The following is a 19,789-nucleotide window of genomic DNA, read 5'->3' as shown; positions in this document are numbered from 1 at the left end:
TAAAAAACATCATTTCGTTGTGTTTTCGAACTTCCACTGCTATGTGTGTGAATTCTGAATCCTTCCTGATAATGCTGACAAAGTTTTATGAAATTATTTGTAAAAGTATAGACATTGGCAATTAAAATGTCCTGTGGTGTCGTCCTATCCCCCTTAAGCCAATAAAAAATTAATTTTTTGAAAATTCTACGGTTGTTTAACTCCTTAATTCTTCAATATTACATGTCACAGTAAGGATACGTTGATGGATACAGCACAGACGGACAGTTAGTGTGAGGTACCTGTTGTCGGAACATCGGCACTTTTTAGTGCCCGATGCGATCCACTGCCTCGGCATTCTTAAGTGAAGCTCACGATCCCTAATAAGTATCATGGTCTAGTGGCTAACATTTCTGCCTCTGGAGCAAGTTCGATTCCCAGCAGGGTTAGGGATTTTCTGTGCCTGGGGACTGGGTGTTTGTGTTGTCCTCACCATTTCATCATCATTTGTGACTGGCTGGATTGGACTGTGTAGCTGTCGGACTGTGTAGCTGTCGGACTGTGTAGCTGTCGGGCTGTGTAGCTGTCGGGCTGTGTAGCTGTCGGACTGTGTAGCTGTCGGACTGTGTAGCTGTCGGGCTGTGCGACTGTCGGGCTGTGCGACTGTCGGGCTGTGCGAAGGTCGGGCTGTGCGAAGGTCGGGCTGTGCGACTGTCGGGCTGTGCGCGACTGTCGGGCTGTGCGCGACTGTCGGGCTGTGCGCGACTGTCGGGCTGTGCGCGACTGTCGGGCTGTGCGCGACTGTCGGGCTGTGCGCGACTGTCGGGCTGTGCGCGACTGTCGGGCTGTGCGCGACTGTCGGGCTGTGCGCGACTGTCGGGCTGTGTACAGGCGCTAATGACCGCACAGTTGAGCACAGAAATCAAACATAATCATCATCACCCCTACGAAGGATATGCCAAAGAACAGGATAGATATGGACTAGACGCAGGAGCTTGGTCGTGGTCACTCTGTAATAACTTCTATGATCCACTAGGTGTTGATATCATTTAATGAAGTATCCAAACCAGTTAACACTGTTCCCATCCCACAGCAAGGATGCAGCGACGGACACGGCGGAGATGGACGAACTGGACGAGCTGGAGGAGGTGTCTGCAGGGAGGGTGATGCCACCAAGGGCGAGCCCCCCGGGGGCGGAGGCCCGCCACACGCCGCCCCCACCGGACGCCCCCGCAGTCCCCGCCGCCTTAGCCGCCCCCAGCACCAAAGCAGTACCACCTCACCCCATCACCAATGGTGAGTACTGCCCTTTGTACTGCCTGTCCAAGTTACCTTCACCGCTGGCCCCCGTGGACTGGAATTGGCACAAGTGCCAACCGTGCACCCAAATCCTCTCTCCTCCACACAAACCCCCAACTGCAACTACCACCGTACTCGGCCAGCTACTTCATGCTGTGTGGCGGTGGGTACTTTCTGTGCCACTGTCATTTCCCGCCTTCCCCTCCCCACCATCCTCTCTGTTCCAGTTGCAAATGGTGTGCGGGAAGACCGAATTCTGGTAAGCCTGCAAGTGGACTAAAATCTCTCTAATTTTGTCTTGACAGTCTCTTTGCGAGGTGTGCACTGACAGAAAATAAATCACAATGCCAAGGCGGAATTGTTCGGCATAATGGCAAACAACACTTCGCTCAGTGTAAGGACAGTAAACATTGGACGACTGAACAGTGGAAAAACATTGTGTGGAGTGACGGATCACGGAACACAATGTGGCGACCCGATGGCAGGGTGTGGGTATGGGGAATGTCCGGTGAACGTCATCTGTCAGCGTGTGTAGTGCCAACAGTAAAATTATGAGGCGGTGGTGTTACGGTGTGGTCTTGTTTTTCATGGAGGGGGCTTGCACCCATTGTTGTTTTGCGTGGACTCTCACAGCACAGGCCTACATTTATGTTTTAAGCACATTCTTGGTTCCCACTGTTGAAGACCAGTTTGGGGATGGCGACTGCATCTTCCAACACAAGCAAGTACCTGTTCATAACTCACGGCCTGTGGTGGAGTGGTTACCCGACAATAACATTCCTGTAATGGACTGGCCTGCACAGAGTCCTGACCTGAATCCTATAGAACAAGTTGGGGATGTTTTGGAACGCCGACTTCAAGCCAGACCTCACCGACCGACATCAATACCTCTCCTCAGTGCAGCACTCTGTGAAGAATGGGCTGCCATTCCCCGAGAAACCTTCCAGCACCTGACTGAACGTGTGCCTGCGAGAGTGGAAACTGTCATCGAGGCTAAGGGTGAGGCAACACCATACTGATTTCCAGCATTACCGATGGAGGGCACCAAGAACTTGGAAGTCATTTCCAGCCAGGTGTCTGGATACTTTTGATGACACAGTGTGCAAACAAAACTGAGTTGCTCTTTTATTCGATGCATTATTTATAATTGTCGTTTTAGTCTAATAAATGCTAAAAAGCCTTAAGACCCCGATATTCATTTTGAAACTCTCAGTACTTACTTGAGGTGGCAGGAGTCACGGGATACGTCCTAATACCGCGTCGGACCTTCCTTTGCCACCGTAGTCCAGCGACTCGACGTGGTACGGAGTCAACAAGTTGTTGGAAGTCCTCTGCATACTCATCCATTTTGCCTCTATGGCCGTCCAAACCTATCGATTATTTCCCATAAATGTTGGATGGGATTTGTGACGGCCGATCTGGGTGGCCAGATTATTCGATATAATTCTCCGGAATGTTCTTGATCCAGTTGCGGTCAGATGTGGCCTCGTGACATGCTGCATTGTCATCCATTAAAATTCCACCGTTGTTCACTAAGATAAAGCCCACGAACGGCTGTAAAGGGTCACCAAGTAGCCAAACATAACCATCTACAGTCACTGACGCGTTCAGTTGGAGCGGACGAACCAGCCCGGTCCATGTAAACACAGCCCACACCATTATGGACCCACCACAGCTTGCACGGTACCTCGTAGACAACCTGGATCCATGTCTTCGTGGGCTCTGCGCCACACTCGAACCCTACCATCAGTCTTACCAACTGCAACTGGGACTCGTCTGACCAGGCGAGGGTTCTCCAGACGCTTAACGTGGTGGTCGTCGTCATCATCATGGTCGTCGTCATCATCATGGTCGTCGTCATCATCATGGTCGTCGTCATCATCATGGTCGTCGTCATCGTCATGGTCGTCGTCATCGTCATGGTCGTCGTCATCGTCATGGTCGTCGTCATCGTCGTGGTCGTCGTCATCGTCGTGGTCGTCGTCATCGTCGTGGTCGTCGTCATCGTCGTGGTCGTCGTCATCGTCGTGGTCGTCGTCATCGTCGTGGTCGTCGTCATCGTCGTGGCTGTCGTGGTCATCGTCGTGGCTGTCGTGGTCATCGTCGTGGCTGTCGTGGTCATCGTCGTGGCTGTCGTGGTCATCGGCGTGGCTGTCGTGGTCATCGGCGTGGCTGTCGTGGTCATCGGCGTGGCTGTCGTGGTCATCGGCGTGGCTGTCGTGGTCATCGGCGTGGCTGTCGTGGTCATCGGCGTGGCTGTCGTGGTCATCGGCGTGGCTGTCGTGGTCATCGGCGTGGCTGTCGTGGTCATCGGCGTGGCTGTCGTGGTCATCGGCGTGGCTGTCGTGGTCATCGGCGTGGCTGTCGTGGTCATCGGCGTGGCTGTCGTGGTCATCGGCGTGGCTGTCGTGGTCATCGGCGTGGCTGTCGTGGTCATCGGCGTGGCTGTCGTGGTCATCGGCGTGGCTGTCGTGGTCATCGGCGTGGCTGTCGTGGTCATCGGCGTGGCTGTCGTGGTCATCGGCGTGGCTGTCGTGGTCATCGGCGTGGCTGTCGTGGTCATCGGCGTGGCTGTCGTGGTCATCGGCGTGGCTGTCGTGGTCATCGGCGTGGCTGTCGTGGTCATCGGCGTGGCTGTCGTGGTCATCGGCGTGGCTGTCGTGGTCATCGGCGTGGCTGTCGTGGTCATCGGCGTGGCTGTCGTGGTCATCGGCGTGGCTGTCGTGGTCATCGGCGTGGCTGTCGTGGTCATCGGCGTGGCTGTCGTGGTCATCGGCGTGGCTGTCGTGGTCATCGGCGTGGCTGTCGTGGTCATCGGCGTGGCTGTCGTGGTCATCGGCGTGGCTGTCGTGGTCATCGGCGTGGCTGTCGTGGTCATCGGCGTGGCTGTCGTGGTCATCGGCGTGGCTGTCGTGGTCATCGGCGTGGCTGTCGTGGTCATCGGCGTGGCTGTCGTGGTCATCGGCGTGGCTGTCGTGGTCATCGGCGTGGCTGTCGTGGTCATCGGCGTGGCTGTCGTGGTCATCGGCGTGGCTGTCGTGGTCATCGGCGTGGCTGTCGTGGTCATCGGCGTGGCTGTCGTGGTCATCGGCGTGGCTGTCGTGGTCATCGGCGTGGCTGTCGTGGTCATCGGCGTGGCTGTCGTGGTCATCGGCGTGGCTGTCGTGGTCATCGGCGTGGCTGTCGTGGTCATCGGCGTGGCTGTCGTGGTCATCGGCGTGGCTGTCGTGGTCATCGGCGTGGCTGTCGTGGTCATCGGCGTGGCTGTCGTGGTCATCGGCGTGGCTGTCGTGGTCATCGGCGTGGCTGTCGTGGTCATCGGCGTGGCTGTCGTGGTCATCGGCGTGGCTGTCGTGGTCATCGGCGTGGCTGTCGTGGTCATCGGCGTGGCTGTCGTGGTCATCGGCGTGGCTGTCGTGGTCATCGGCGTGGCTGTCGTGGTCATCGGCGTGGCTGTCGTGGTCATCGGCGTGGCTGTCGTGGTCATCGGCGTGGCTGTCGTGGTCATCGGCGTGGCTGTCGTGGTCATCGGCGTGGCTGTCGTGGTCATCGGCGTGGCTGTCGTGGTCATCGGCGTGGCTGTCGTGGTCATCGGCGTGGCTGTCGTGGTCATCGGCGTGGCTGTCGTGGTCATCGGCGTGGCTGTCGTGGTCATCGGCGTGGCTGTCGTGGTCATCGGCGTGGCTGTCGTGGTCATCGGCGTGGCTGTCGTGGTCATCGGCGTGGCTGTCGTGGTCATCGGCGTGGCTGTCGTGGTCATCGGCGTGGCTGTCGTGGTCATCGGCGTGGCTGTCGTGGTCATCGGCGTGGCTGTCGTGGTCATCGGCGTGGCTGTCGTGGTCATCGGCGTGGCTGTCGTGGTCATCGGCGTGGCTGTCGTGGTCATCGGCGTGGCTGTCGTGGTCATCGGCGTGGCTGTCGTGGTCATCGGCGTGGCTGTCGTGGTCATCGGCGTGGCTGTCGTGGTCATCGGCGTGGCTGTCGTGGTCATCGGCGTGGCTGTCGTGGTCATCGGCGTGGCTGTCGTGGTCATCGGCGTGGCTGTCGTGGTCATCGGCGTGGCTGTCGTGGTCATCGGCGTGGCTGTCGTGGTCATCGGCGTGGCTGTCGTGGTCATCGGCGTGGCTGTCGTGGTCATCGGCGTGGCTGTCGTGGTCATCGGCGTGGCTGTCGTGGTCATCGGCGTGGCTGTCGTGGTCATCGGCGTGGCTGTCGTGGTCATCGGCGTGGCTGTCGTGGTCATCGGCGTGGCTGTCGTGGTCATCGGCGTGGCTGTCGTGGTCATCGGCGTGGCTGTCGTGGTCATCGGCGTGGCTGTCGTGGTCATCGGCGTGGCTGTCGTGGTCATCGGCGTGGCTGTCGTGGTCATCGGCGTGGCTGTCGTGGTCATCGGCGTGGCTGTCGTGGTCATCGGCGTGGCTGTCGTGGTCATCGGCGTGGCTGTCGTGGTCATCGGCGTGGCTGTCGTGGTCATCGGCGTGGCTGTCGTGGTCATCGGCGTGGCTGTCGTGGTCATCGGCGTGGCTGTCGTGGTCATCGGCGTGGCTGTCGTGGTCATCGGCGTGGCTGTCGTGGTCATCGGCGTGGCTGTCGTGGTCATCGGCGTGGCTGTCGTGGTCATCGGCGTGGCTGTCGTGGTCATCGGCGTGGCTGTCGTGGTCATCGGCGTGGCTGTCGTGGTCATCGGCGTGGCTGTCGTGGTCATCGGCGTGGCTGTCGTGGTCATCGGCGTGGCTGTCGTGGTCATCGGCGTGGCTGTCGTGGTCATCGGCGTGGCTGTCGTGGTCATCGGCGTGGCTGTCGTGGTCATCGGCGTGGCTGTCGTGGTCATCGGCGTGGCTGTCGTGGTCATCGGCGTGGCTGTCGTGGTCATCGGCGTGGCTGTCGTGGTCATCGGCGTGGCTGTCGTGGTCATCGGCGTGGCTGTCGTGGTCATCGGCGTGGCTGTCGTGGTCATCGGCGTGGCTGTCGTGGTCATCGGCGTGGCTGTCGTGGTCATCGGCGTGGCTGTCGTGGTCATCGGCGTGGCTGTCGTGGTCATCGGCGTGGCTGTCGTGGTCATCGGCGTGGCTGTCGTGGTCATCGGCGTGGCTGTCGTGGTCATCGGCGTGGCTGTCGTGGTCATCGGCGTGGCTGTCGTGGTCATCGGCGTGGCTGTCGTGGTCATCGGCGTGGCTGTCGTGGTCATCGGCGTGGCTGTCGTGGTCATCGGCGTGGCTGTCGTGGTCATCGGCGTGGCTGTCGTGGTCATCGGCGTGGCTGTCGTGGTCATCGGCGTGGCTGTCGTGGTCATCGGCGTGGCTGTCGTGGTCATCGGCGTGGCTGTCGTGGTCATCGGCGTGGCTGTCGTGGTCATCGGCGTGGCTGTCGTGGTCATCGGCGTGGCTGTCGTGGTCATCGGCGTGGCTGTCGTGGTCATCGGCGTGGCTGTCGTGGTCATCGGCGTGGCTGTCGTGGTCATCATCATGCTCGTCATGGTCATCATCATCATGGTCATCATCATCACTCATGACAGTGGCTAAGGTTGGATTGTAAAAAAAATGGACTGTGTGAAAATTGGTACTTCGTACGGGCGCTGATGACCGCGCAGTTGGGTGCCCCACGAACCAATCACCATCTCACCATTATGCAATCACCATCAGCTTGCACAGTACTTTGTTGACAAATTGGACTTTGTAGGGTCTGCGGTACACTCTAACCCTATCGGCAGCTCCTACTAGCTGAGGTCGGGACACGTCTGACGATGCCACGGTTTTCCAGTAGTCCAGGGTCCAACCGACATGGTCGTGAGCCCAGGAGAGCGGTGGCAGGCGATGCTGCCACAGACCATTAACGCCATATTACGCAGCACTGTCCTACTGAATAGGTTCGTCGTATGTCCCGCACTGATTTCTGCGGTTATTTCACACGGCGTTGCTTGTCTGTCAGCATTTACAACTGTACGCAAACGCCGCTGTTCTCGGCCGTTAAGTGGAGGCCGGTCGGTCGCTGTGTTGTCCGTGGTGAGAGGTAGTACCTGAAATCTCGTATTCTCGGCACACTCTTGACACTTTTGGATCTCGTACCCCTGACGATAGTATACTGACGTGTTCCATGACCTTGGAGATTTGCTCCTCAATTTGGTCCAACGGAACTTGACGTGTAAATAAATAAATAAATTTCCAAACTGGAATGTCTCATGCCTCTAGCCCCAACAACTATTCCACCTTCGCAATTAGTTAACTCCCGTCACCCGACCATAATCACGTCGGAAACCTTTCCACACGAATCACCTGAGAACAAATCATAGCTCCACCAGTGCTCTGCCCTTTTATTTCGTGCGTACGCAACACTACCGCCATCCAAGTTTCTATCCCATGCCTTTTGTGATGGAGTGTATTGTGAAGCGTAATGTTCCTAAAACATTCCCTTACGATACGCCCATAAACCTACTTTTATGTCTGACAGTTTCTCCGCTTTCTGGATGGATCATTTCATCACGATTCCTTATTCTGCTTCCTGTATATACACTCACGCTCATAAATTGAGGATAATGCTGATACGTGGTGAAACAACGCTCTGGTGGGCGGTTTGCAGGTTTAAATCACCCCGGGGTATGACCATGCGGTGCATCTGACCTGCGGTCGTCGCACGGTGGCGCTGGCAGCAGTCCACATGCGCAGAGGTGTGTTGGAGCATGTCAGAGTACGGTGCAGCGAGTAAGTGTGCAGACGTGCTAATGGTGACTGTGTGTTGAAAATGGCTAAAAGAATATTGATGACGCTGTGAGGGGTAGAATACTAGGGCGACTGGAGGCTGGTCAAACACAGCAGGTCGTAGCACGGGCCCTCCGTGTGCCACAGAGTGTGATCTCAAGATTATGGCAACGATTCCAGCAGACAGGAAACGTGTCCAGGCGCTACAGTACGCGACGTCCGCAGTGTACAACACCACAAGAAGACCGATATCTCACCGTCAGTGCCCGCAGACGGCCACGGAGTACCGTAGCCACTGGAACACTTGTCTCCAGACACACAGTCTACAGACTACTGTACGGACACGGTTCATTCGCCCAGAGACCTGCAAGATACATTCCACTGACCCCTGGTCACAGGAGAGCCCGTGAAGCCTGGTGTCAAGAACACAGTACATGGTCATTGGAACAGTGGTCCCAGGTTATGGTCACAGACTAGTCCAGGTATAGTCTGAACAGTGATTCTCGCCGGGTTTTCATCTGTCCTGAACCAGGAAGCAGATGCCAACCCCTTAATGTCCTTGAAAGGGACCTGTATGGAGGCTGTGGTTTGATGGTGTGGGGTGGGGTTATGATTGGTGTACGTACACCCCTGCGTGTCTTTGACAGAGGAACTGTAACAGGTCAGGTGTATCGGGACGACATTTTGCACCAGTATGTCCAGTTTTTCAGGGGTGCAGTGGGTCCCACCTTCCTCCCGATTGATGATAACGCACGGCCCCACCGAGCTGCCATCGTGGAGGAGTACCTTGAAACAGAAGGTATCAGGCGAATGGAGTGGCCGGCCTGTTCTGCAGACCTAAACCCCATCGAGCAAGTCTGGGATGCTCTCGGTCGACGTATCGCTGCACATCTTCAAACCCCTACGACACTTCAGGAGCTCCGACAGGCACTGGTGCAAGAATGGGAGGCTGTACCCCAGCAGCTGCTCGACCACCTGATCCAGAGTACGACAACCCGTTGTGCGGCCTGTGTACTTGTGCACGCTGATCATATCCCATATTGATGTCGGGGTACATGCGAAGGAAACAGTGGCGTTTTGTAGCACATGTGTTTCTGGACGGTTTTCTCAACTTACCACCAATACTGTGGACTTACAGATCTGTGTCGTGTGTGTTCCCTATGTACCTATGCTATCAGCGCCAGTTTTGTGTAGTGCCACGTTGTGTGGCACCACATTCTGCAGGTATCCTTAATTTATGAGCATGAGTGTGTGTATATACCACCAAGATGTACCAACAAATTAATATTGTTATTGTTGTTATTATTATTATTTCTTTCCTTACTCAGACGTTATGTCTGCTTAAAAATGGAAATTGACGCAGACCTTGATCAAGCGTGACTTCCTTTTAACTGTACGGTATATGTTACATTGCATTTAGGAACTTTTGGGCAATTGATCATCTATCAATTATTACAGACTTCTGTAGTTGTATGTATATGTTTGGAAGTAGCTGTATTGCGTTAATGTACTGGTGGATATTGTGTAGTATGATCCCTGTAGTTGATAGTGTAATTGATATAGTGTCAATTTTATCCTGATTCCTCAGCCAGTTTGATGTATGATTATTATTATTATTATTATTATTATTATTATTATTATTATTATTATTATTATATCCTTCTAAAGAAGTTTGGTCTGTTGTAACGATGCAAGTGTATGGAGAAAGATTAGAGAAAACAAAATGGCATACAGCTACTGGCTGGCGCATTCGTATCCAATGCGACAGGCTCGCAAAACCTTTAGCCTCGATTTCTGGAACGAATATCAGAAGTAAATCATTCTAGAGCAGCTTTCATTGCGCGGAAAATGAGCGTAGCGCATAATCCGTCACAAGTTATTCCTTTCCCGGTCTCTTAGTTAATGAAATACTGCCAGCGGTCGTGAACCTTGTTGGAGGTCGCACAATGCCTTTGTTTTCGTGTGTAGCTGTCGTCACCAAAGCTGCCTCATCGCCCTCAAGCGGGTCGACGTCTTCGTCATCATCGACTTCTACCTACCGCAAGCTGACGGACCTGTTTGCTCGTCGTTCGCAACAGCAGCAACAGCAACAGCAACAACAACAGCAGCAGCAGCAGCAGCAGCAACAACAACAACAACAACAACAACAGCAACATGACACTGGTTCCGGTATCGCGTCTGCCACAGCGTCGAAGTCACCCTCCGCCGAACACCTGCCTGCCGCCGCAGCAGGTCAGTAACGTTAAAGCCCCCGTAAACAATCAAACATTTTGTCAAACTTAACTGTGCATGTCAAATATTTGACCGCGCGCGGTGCTGCTTGACGTGCTTGTCAAGCATAGAGCGTAATTGACGTGTATGCGAGAAATTTTGACTGAGGAAAAGGTTGACAAAATGACAGACCTTGTTTGTGTCGATGATTCGCCGCATGTGTTTAGTGAAAAATTGTTGCATTACCGTATATCTCAATATATGGCGAGTTTCCACAATCACGGAATCTACGATCAAGCATAAAAACAAAGCAGCACTGACAGTTACCAAAATGCTACACGTACCACGTGTTTCCCAACCACATTCTTACGCAGGAACAGGTTATGAACAAAATCGACATAATACGCATGACATACAAGCGTAAGTGCAATGAAATGAAAAAAAAAAAAATCCAAGTTCTCCGCTTCTTCTATGGACGATGTGGGCCATATGTCCCCACACTGTGGTATTTTACTGAGCCGGTGTTATAGGACCAAGAAGAAGAAAATAAATTTTCGCATACTTGCGTCTTCTTTTCCAGAGTGTGGGCGAAGCAACTCAAAACAAGTTATCAAACGTTTCGCTGTCCATCCGCAGAAAGCTGATATATTCATCAGGTTCTGAGTTTAACATTTCCATTAACAGATTTTTATGTGTACAAAGGACCTGGAAGAGCAGTTGAACGGAATGGACAGTGTCTTCAAAGGAGGATATAAGACGAACATCAAGAAAAACGAAACGAGGATAATGGAATGTAGTCGAATTAAATCCGGTCATGCTAAGGGAATTAGATTAGGAAATGAGACACTTAAAGTAGTAAATGAGTTTTGCTATTTGGGGAGCGAATACAAATACAGTACAAATATAACCAACAATTTAATTTTATAAATAATTTTTTTTTTCGGAATATACGTTGCAGGAAATGCGATTCCCTAAAATCCTTCTACAACACAAGTCAAATTGATCTGTAAAGTCTTGCTATGTCATGCAAAGTATTTCGCCGTCTCCTTACACAAACCATCCGCTGCTACATGTGTACTGAGGTTGCTTTTGTTATGGCTGTGCTGCTCACCAAATATTATTGCCTGTACTGAGAGATAGCGTTCCAGCTGATATACTTATCGTCTAATTTTTCGTAAACTATTAGGTGAAAAAAATCTGAAGAAATTTGATTTTTACATGTCTTACAGTCTGATATCTTCACACGATCAAATTAAGTAATACATTACACGAAATTTTAAAGACTTTGCAGAGGTGAAAATATATAGCGTTAACTTCGTGTATGATAGATTTTAGCTCCTACGTTGCAAGGAATGAAATGAAGATAATATATCGAAATTTTATTTATAATTGAGAGCAGAATGATAATATGTTTCGTTCCAGAGTTATTCGGTCTTATATTCTAAGGAGAGTCACGCACGATGCACCAATTAACAGCCTTGTGCATTGTGAATCGTGTGGTCATAACAATCGCCGTATCTCATAAACGGTTCAAGATATCGAAACGAGGTTTACTGCAAATGATAGCACACAGTGGGACATGCATGTTGTACGATAAATACTCGAAACTGTTTTTATTCGCCGAAATATCGACGTAACTCGACCACTGCAGTGAGACATCGGCAGCCCAGGTCGCATTCAAGTGTCCATAGCACTGTAATAAGTTCCAAGTGGCGTGTGTATACATGCTCACAGCACCTGGGGAACTGTGTAGCACGATGTGCATATACGCCCACAACACATGGGGAACAGGGTAGCAGGATGTGTACACACATCCACACACATGGGGAACAGGGTAGCAGGATGTGCACCCACATCCACACACATGGGGAACAGGGTAGCAGGATGTGTACACACATCCACACACATGGGGAACAGGGTAGCAGGATGTGTACACACATCCACACACATGGGAACAGGGTAGCAGGACGTGTATACACATCCACACACATAGGGAACAGAGTACCAGGACGTGTATACACACCCACAGCACCTGGGGAATGGGGTAGCATGACGTGTATACATGCCCACAGCACCTGCTGCGGAATGGCAGAGCATGACGTGTATAAATGCCCACAGCACCTGGGGAGTCGCATGCCTGTACATGTATACACATCCACAGCACCTGGGGAGTCGCATGCCTGTACATGTATACACATCCACAGCACCTAGGGAATGGCATAGCATGATGTGTATACACACCCACAGCACCTGGGAAACTGCATAGCAGGACGTGTATACACATCCACACACATGGGGAACAGGGTAGCAGGTCGTGTATACACATCCACAGCACTTGGGGAACGGCATAGTATCACATGTATACACACCCACAGCACCTGGGGAATGGGGTAGCATGACGTGTATACATGCCCACAGCACCTGGGGAGTCGCATGCCTGGACATGTATACACATCCACAGCACCTAGGGAACGGCATAGTATGACATGTATACACACCCACAGCACCTGGGGAATGGGGTAGCATGACGTGTATACATGCCCACAGCACCTGCTGCGGAATGGCAGAGTATGACGTGTATAAATGCCCACAGCACCTGGGGAGTCGCATGCCTGGACATGTATACACATCCACAGCACCTAGGGAATGGCATAGTATGACATGTATACACATCCACAGCACCTGGGGAATGGGGTAGCATGACATTTATACACATCCACAGCACCTAGGGAATTGCATAGTGTGATGTGTATACACACCCACAGCAGCTGGGGAGCAGTGTTGCAAGACATGTATACACACCCACAGCAGCGACAAGCTTAAAAGTCTACAATTACCTCTAGTGTGACTAGCACTAGACAGACGGTCATGTGAGTGCAGTTGCATCCGTTGCAGAATGGCATGGCCAGCAGTACCCGGACCTGGGCAATGGGCGCGCTATGGCGGCGGCGCCGGCCGGAGTGGCGGTGAGGGCGAGCGCGGCGTCGACAACCGCGTCGTCGTCGACCTCTGAAGGCCGCAAGCAGTTCCTGTCGACGCTAGCGCCGCTGGCGGCGTGCGTGTCTGCCGGAGCTGCTGACGCCGAGCTCTACGCACCCTCCGCCACCCACCAGCAGCCGGACCTGCACTCTCTGCATGGGGTGAGTGCTCCCCCACAGCCGCCTCCACTGCACCCTGTTGCAAAGATAGGTCGCTGCTGCTGTCTCTGTCAACAAGGTTCCCTTTAATTCATGGCAGGCATAGTGATTACAGTACGTTATATAATGTGTGTGTGTGTGTGTGTGTGTGTGTGTGTGTGTGTGTGTGTGTGTGTGTGTGTGTTTGTGTGTGCATTGCATCGCATCTGTTCTTTGGACATGTCCAAAAGGAAAAATACCACATGCATGCACTGAGCTGACAAGCTATGGAATAGCAATATGCACATATACAATATACAGTAGGCAGTAGTATCGCATACAGGCCATATAAAAAGGGCAGTGCATTGTTGGAGCTGTCATTTGTGCTTAGTTCATTCATGTCAAAACATTTCCAACCTAATTATGGTTGCTTGGTGGGGATTAAGACATTAAACATGGTGTGGTAATTGGAGCTAGATACATGGGACATTCCATTTGGGATATCTTCAGCGACATCAATACTCGTAGATCCACAGTGTGAAGAGTGGGCCAAGAATATCAAATTTGAGGCATTACCTCTCACCACAGACAACACAATGGCTGACATCCTTCACTTAACGACCGAGAGCAGCGGCGTTTGCACAGTCTTGTCGGTGCTAACAGACAAGGAACACTGAGGAATCAATGTGGGACACACGACGAATGTATCCCTTAGGGCAGTGAGGCGAAATGTGGTGCTAATGGGCTACGGTAGCAGATGATCGATGAGAATGCCTTTGCTAACAGCACGGCATCACCTGCAGCACCTTGCCTGGGCTCTTGGCTTACAGTTGGACCCTAGACCACCGGAACACTGTGGTGTAGTCAGATGAGTCCCAATTTCAGCTGGTAAGATCTGATGATACAGGTCGAGTGTTGTGCAGATCGCATGAAGCCATGGACCTAAATTGTCAACAAGGCAGTATACAATCTAGTAGTAACTTCATAATGGTGTGGGCTGTGTATGCATCGAATGGACTGGGTCCTCAGGTCGAGCTTAATTCATCATTGACTGTGAATAGCTGTATTCAGCTACTAGAAGACCATTTGCAGTCATTCCTGGTTCTCACGTTTGCAAACAACAATGAAATTTGTATGGATGACAGTGGGTTATGCCATTGGGCCAAGTCTTCCTGGTCATTGGTCTCGGACTGCTCAAGATAGCCACACAGGATTAGCAGAGCAGTCTAAGGCGCTGCAGTCATGGACTGTGCGGCTGATCCCAGCGTATGTTCGAATCCTGCCACGGGCATGGATGTGTGTGTTTGTCCTTAGGATAATTTAGGTTAAATAGTGTCTTAGCTTAGGGACTGATGACCATAGCAGTTAACTCCCATGAGATTTCACACACATTTGAACATTTTTTTGCTCAAGATGCCTCAATTGCTGTCAATAAATGTCAGCAGTCATGGATACACCTCGGGGAGGCAAATCGTAGTAGACCGCACCGCTGCTGTTCCACCAGTTGCGTAACATTATCTTTTACAGATGCACGCAGGTCTTTGTACGGGTAGCTGCTTTGTTTGGGCTCGACCATTCCTTTCTCTTCCTTATGTCACTATAAAGAGACTGTTTCTCGTCATCAGTAACGATACAAGGTAGGAATGGTCGATGTTGTTCGTGAGCCAATTGATGACAAGCAGCAAGAGATGCATATACAGCCGCACTCTGATTTTTGTGATTTTGGCTAACGGCATACAGTCCCCCTACACTCAAATTTTGAACATTCTGCATTGCATGCAAATGTTGCATGATATGGAATTATCAGAGTTCATCACATTGGGTGATGCTGAGCGAATTAGATTAGGAAATGAGACACTTAAAGTAGTAAAGGAGTTTTGCTGCCCGCATCTCGTGGTCGTGCGGTAGCGTTCTCGCTTCCCACGCCCGGGTTCCCGGGTTCGATTCCCGGCGGGGTCAGGGATTTTCTCTGCCTCGTGATGGCTGGGTGTTGTGTGCTGTCCTTAGGTTAGTTAGGTTTAAGTAGTTCTAAGTTCTAGGGGACTTATGACCACAGCAGTTGAGTCCCATAGTGCTCAGAGCCATTTGAACCATTTGAGTTTTGCTATTTGGGGAGCAAAATAACTGATGATGATCGAAGTAGAGGAGATATAAAATGTAGACTAGCAATGCCAAGGAAAGCGTTTCTGAACAAGAGAAATTTGTTAACATCAAGTATAGATTTAAGTGTCAGGAAGTCGTTTCTGAAAGTATTTGTGTGGAGTGTAGCCATGTATGGAAGTGAAACATGAACTATAAATAGTTTGGACAAGAAGAGAATAGAAGCTTTCGAAATCTGGTGCTACAGAAGAATGCTGAAGATTAGATGGGTAGATCACATAACTAATGAGGAGGTATTGAACAGAATTGGGGAGAAGAGGAGTTTGTGGCACAACTTGACTAGATGAAGGGATCGGTTGGTAGGACATGTTCTGAGGCATGAAGGGATCACCAATTGAGTACTGGAGGGCAAGGTGGAGGGTAAAAATCATAAAGGGAGGCCAAGAGATGAATACACTAAGCAGCAAGGTGGAGGGTAAAAATCATAAAGGGAGGCCAAGAGATGAATACACTAAGCAGATTCAGAAGGATGTAGGTTGCAGTAGGTACTGGGAGATGAAGAAGCTTGCACTGGATAGAGTAGCATGGAGAGCTGCATCAAACCAGTCTCAGGACTGAAGACAACAACAACAACAACAACAACAACACATTTATGCATTCTCGAGTACACTGACGTTGATCGTAGTGGGTTTATGCGTTTGAACGATATTCCTCAAACCCCGAAAGTCTCCCTGAACGTGGAGAGTTGAGAAAACCGTTTTCTTCTGGTGCTCTGTCCAACCGCATTATCCCCACACATGGCGCATATGTTTCCGGTTGCTTCCGCTGCTGTCACCCCGCTGTTGGACTCAAAGAGGAGAGTATGGCGGAAATGTTCCGCTTTCACCATCTGGCACTCCATTTTCCAGCGACCACATCCTGACTACGTATCTCCAAATGATGAAATGACAATATGTAAAATGGAATAGCAACAGTGAACTACAAATAAAAAATGACAGTTGATAAATAATCCCATAGCGATCAGAATACCAAAACGAAAAACAAAAATGTTACAAATTTATACAACATTCTAATAGAACATCAGCGGCATACTCGCCCCCCCCCCCCCCCCCCCCAATGCCAGTATGTCAGCTATCGCAGAACATGCTATTTCCACTGGTCATTTGATGAAATACAGTGAAAGAAAGGTTGTGCCCCATATGGCAAACTGTTGGAGCTTCATCATAAATGAATCAGTGGACATAAGACTGTCTGAGTCTTGTGTTAAACAGGACAGTGGCGTCCAGTTACGTTCTACATGGAATCCTGCCTTAGAAAAACTTTGTACGTAGCCGGCGTCGTTTGCGATTTTACCGTACATAGGCAATCAGTTTGATATCGATGAGGCGAGCTTTCACCATAAAGGACGAGTGGCACAGCACAGCACACAGACTTGTAGCAGAAGCACATGCGCTCTGGGAGAGCATGTGCTCTGGCAGCACATGCACATCGCCAACTGGATGCAGTCTGCATGTTGTCCTGGTGGTGTCTTAAATATGTGAGCCCAGTGCATTTTCTTTGGTATTCACCCAAATGTTACCAGAAGACATGGTTCCGAAATATAGTGGCAGAAAGTAGCAGACACCTGGCAGTTCATCTGAAATTTTATGAAATGTTAAAAAAGAATTTCAGAATTTCTTATGACTGACTAGTGTTGAAAACAGTTCTGTTACCTAAACGGCGCTAATGACAATGCTAAGCCATGCACGAATATTTGCAGAACATATTAATTTATTGTCCCTCACTACAGTAAAAAATTTTATTGTAAAATGTACCCTAATGGTTAAATAATTTGTTGGACTTGCTACGTGAGTCCTAACTGTCTGCCACAGATTCCTCTGCACATTCTGATTGGATGCTGCAGCGCCCCATTTCCTGTACTGATCTCGAATAGTGCTGCACGTAGGGAGTCTCCTACTAGGATACTTTGGTTGGTTGGTTTGTTTGGGGAAGGAGACCAGACAGTGAGGTCATCGGTCTCATCGGATTAGAGAAGGACGGGGAAGGAAGTCGGCCATGCCCTTTCAAAGGAACCATCCTAGTATTTGCCTGGAGCGATTTAGGGAAATCACGGAAAACCTGAAACAGGATGGCCGGACGCGGGATTGAACCGTCGTCCTCCCGAATGCGAGTCCAGTGTGCTAGCCACTGCGCCACCTAGCTCGGTGATACTTTGCTTCAAACATTTCTTTACGGTCCTTGATGGAGCATGTCTTTATTTAACACTCCACAGTATCAATTCGCTGGTCTAATGCAAAGTGCACCATTTGTATGACAACTCAACAATGTGAGATTCTCACAAAAAATGATACACAAACATACAGCTGCACTCAACCTTTCCGATAAAATGCAGTGGAGCCAACTTTAGAGACAGTGCTGCCACTTTACAAGCTGTTTGACTAGAGACAGTTAAGCGATGTGTTTATTGTATTCACTGGCAGGTGTGCAGTGGGTGTGCGTTGTATCTTTCTGGCAAGTGTACAGTGGGTATGTGTTGTATTTTCTGGTAGGCATACAGTGCGTATGTGTTGTATTTTCTGGTAGGAATACGGTGGGTATGTGTTGTATTTTCTGGTAGGCATACGGTGGGTATGTGTTGTATTTTCTGGTAGGCATACAGTGGGTATGTGTGGTATTTTATGGTAGGCATACAGTGGGTATATGGCGTTTTTTATGTTAAATGTACAATTAGTATGTGTTGTTTTTTCTTGCAGGTGTAGAATGGGTATGAGTTGCATTTTCTGGTAGGTGTACAGTAGATATGTGTTGTATTTTCCTGGCAGCTGTACAATGGGTATGTGTTGTTTGTCCATACAGTTGTACACTGAGTATCTATTTGTTGCATTTTCTGGCCAACAGGTGTACAGAGGTCAGCCCGGGGACCGCAGCTCTGTGGCGAGCAGTTGCGCTACTGCCTACAGCCTGGGCGACATCGACGAGGCACTTGACGGCACCCAACCACAGCCAGACCTGGTCGCCGGCACCACCACCACTGCCACCACCACTACAGAGGGTGAGCACCAGAGGTCCAGCTACAGTCTTTTCTGTTGTAAACTGCCTTGAGTGAAAGCTTTTTTGAATGGAGGAAATTTTGTGCTGTGCTATACAAATGAAGAACACATTGTCTGCAGACCATACACTCTTCAGACAAAAAAAAGGATGCACCACAAAGCAATTATCTGAAGGGGATGGAAATCGGTAAATATGATGTACAAGTACAGGTGAACCAATCACTGCGCTTTCAGAAAAATCAATTGTTTACTCAAGAGAAAGAGCTTCACAAATAGGGCAAGGCAGCAATGCGTTGGTCCACTTTTGGCCCTTATGAAAGTAGTTCTTGGGCACGCTGTTGACTGAAAGAGTGGTTGGACTCCGCTTGAGGGATATCATGCCAAATTCTGTCCAATTGGCGTGCTAGACCCTCAAAATCATCCAGACCGAGTGGGGTGGCGCAGTGGTTAGACACTGGACTCGCATTCGGGAGGACGACGGTTCAGTCCCGCGTCCGGCCATCCTGATTTAGGTTTTCCATGATTTCCCTAAATCACTCCAGGCAAATGCTGGGATGGTTCCTCTGAAAGGGCACGGCCGACTTCCTTCCCCGTCCTTCCCTAATCTGATGAGACCGATCACCACGCTGTCTGGTCTGCTTCCCCAAACCAACCAACCAACCAACCTCAAAATACAGAGCTCTTTGGTGGTCACTGCCCATAATGCTCCAAACATTCTCACTTGGGGAGTGGTCCAGCGACCTTGCTGGCCGAGGTAGATTTTGGCAAGCACAAAGTGGTGTTGTAGCCCCACCAATGGGCACAACCGGAGGTGGCATGCTGAAACAGTTTCTATCTGGCGCCACAGGCGGCACTTTGGAGTTCCCCGCCAAGTGTGGTCCGGTCGGCAACCTCCACACTGCCACCAGTGAGGTGGACTTCCACGTTGTGGTAAGCAGCAGCCACAAGCAACAACAGGTGGTTCATGTTCGACATTGGCGTATGACAGTTGTAGTACAGAGTTCCAGAGTTGCTGTTCATAGCTACACTAATTAGTGGGGATCAGCCAGTGACACTTACAAGGGGAGGCCGCCAATTGTGAAATTCAGATTCCATTCATACTGCGCATAATAAAAGCTCATGGCCAGAGGTGTAATGTGGCAAAGCACCAAGATGCACTTCTCAGCCGTTGTCGAGAAAATCGACAGTTAAAAGAAACCGTTGCGGTGAAATACTCTCTACGATTTATAATTTCCTACAGCGTCGTGGCGCAGCGGTAAGCACTCGGGTTCGTAATCCTAAGGTCGCCGGATCGAATCTCGCGCCATGCAACCTTTTTTTTTTAGTATTTGTTTTTTGT

The 19,789-nt window shown here is 50.8% G+C and overlaps 2 protein-coding genes across 2 annotated transcripts in view; one reads left to right on the top strand and one right to left on the bottom strand.

Moving 5' to 3' along the window:
* Positions 1–1,313: 1,313 nt before the first annotated feature.
* On the bottom strand, positions 1,314–13,054 carry LOC124553561 (sarcoplasmic reticulum histidine-rich calcium-binding protein-like). The gene is made up of 3 exons (XM_047127407.1): positions 13,022–13,054; positions 3,347–6,746; positions 1,314–1,333 (listed from the first exon to the last, which is right to left on the bottom strand). Exons 1-3 carry the CDS (start codon positions 13,052–13,054, stop codon positions 1,314–1,316), a joined length of 3,453 nt encoding a protein of 1,150 aa, XP_046983363.1.
* Positions 13,055–13,123: 69 nt separating this feature from the next.
* The window catches only part of LOC124553560 (trithorax group protein osa-like), a 67,538-nt gene continuing 60,872 nt past the window's right edge, over positions 13,124–19,789 (top strand). The window contains exons 1-3 of the mRNA XM_047127406.1: positions 13,124–13,150; positions 13,193–13,324; positions 18,299–18,452. Of these exons, the coding sequence (XP_046983362.1) occupies positions 13,124–13,150; positions 13,193–13,324; positions 18,299–18,452 (313 nt within the window). The remainder of the gene's footprint in view (positions 13,151–13,192; positions 13,325–18,298; positions 18,453–19,789) is intronic.

This window comes from Schistocerca americana, chromosome 11 (assembly GCF_021461395.2).
Source record: "Schistocerca americana isolate TAMUIC-IGC-003095 chromosome 11, iqSchAmer2.1, whole genome shotgun sequence".
In the NCBI taxonomy this organism is placed as follows: Eukaryota; Metazoa; Arthropoda; class Insecta; order Orthoptera; family Acrididae; genus Schistocerca; species Schistocerca americana.
The sequence above is the reverse complement of the archived record's forward strand: the minus strand, read 5'-3'. Positions and strand labels throughout refer to the sequence as shown.

Excerpts from the sequence above, each read along its gene's own strand:
- LOC124553561 (XM_047127407.1), bottom strand. The coding sequence starts at position 13,054 with ATGACCGTCTGTCTAGTGCTAGTCACACTAGAG. Across the intron at positions 6,747-13,021 it reads TAGTGCTAGTCACACTAGAG|CATGATGATGACCACGACAG; the intron begins GTAATTGTAGAC and ends GACCATGACGAG. Across the intron at positions 1,334-3,346 it reads CCACGACGATGACCACGACA|TCCACGGGGGCCAGCGGTGA; the intron begins GCCACGACGATG and ends TGCCAATTCCAG.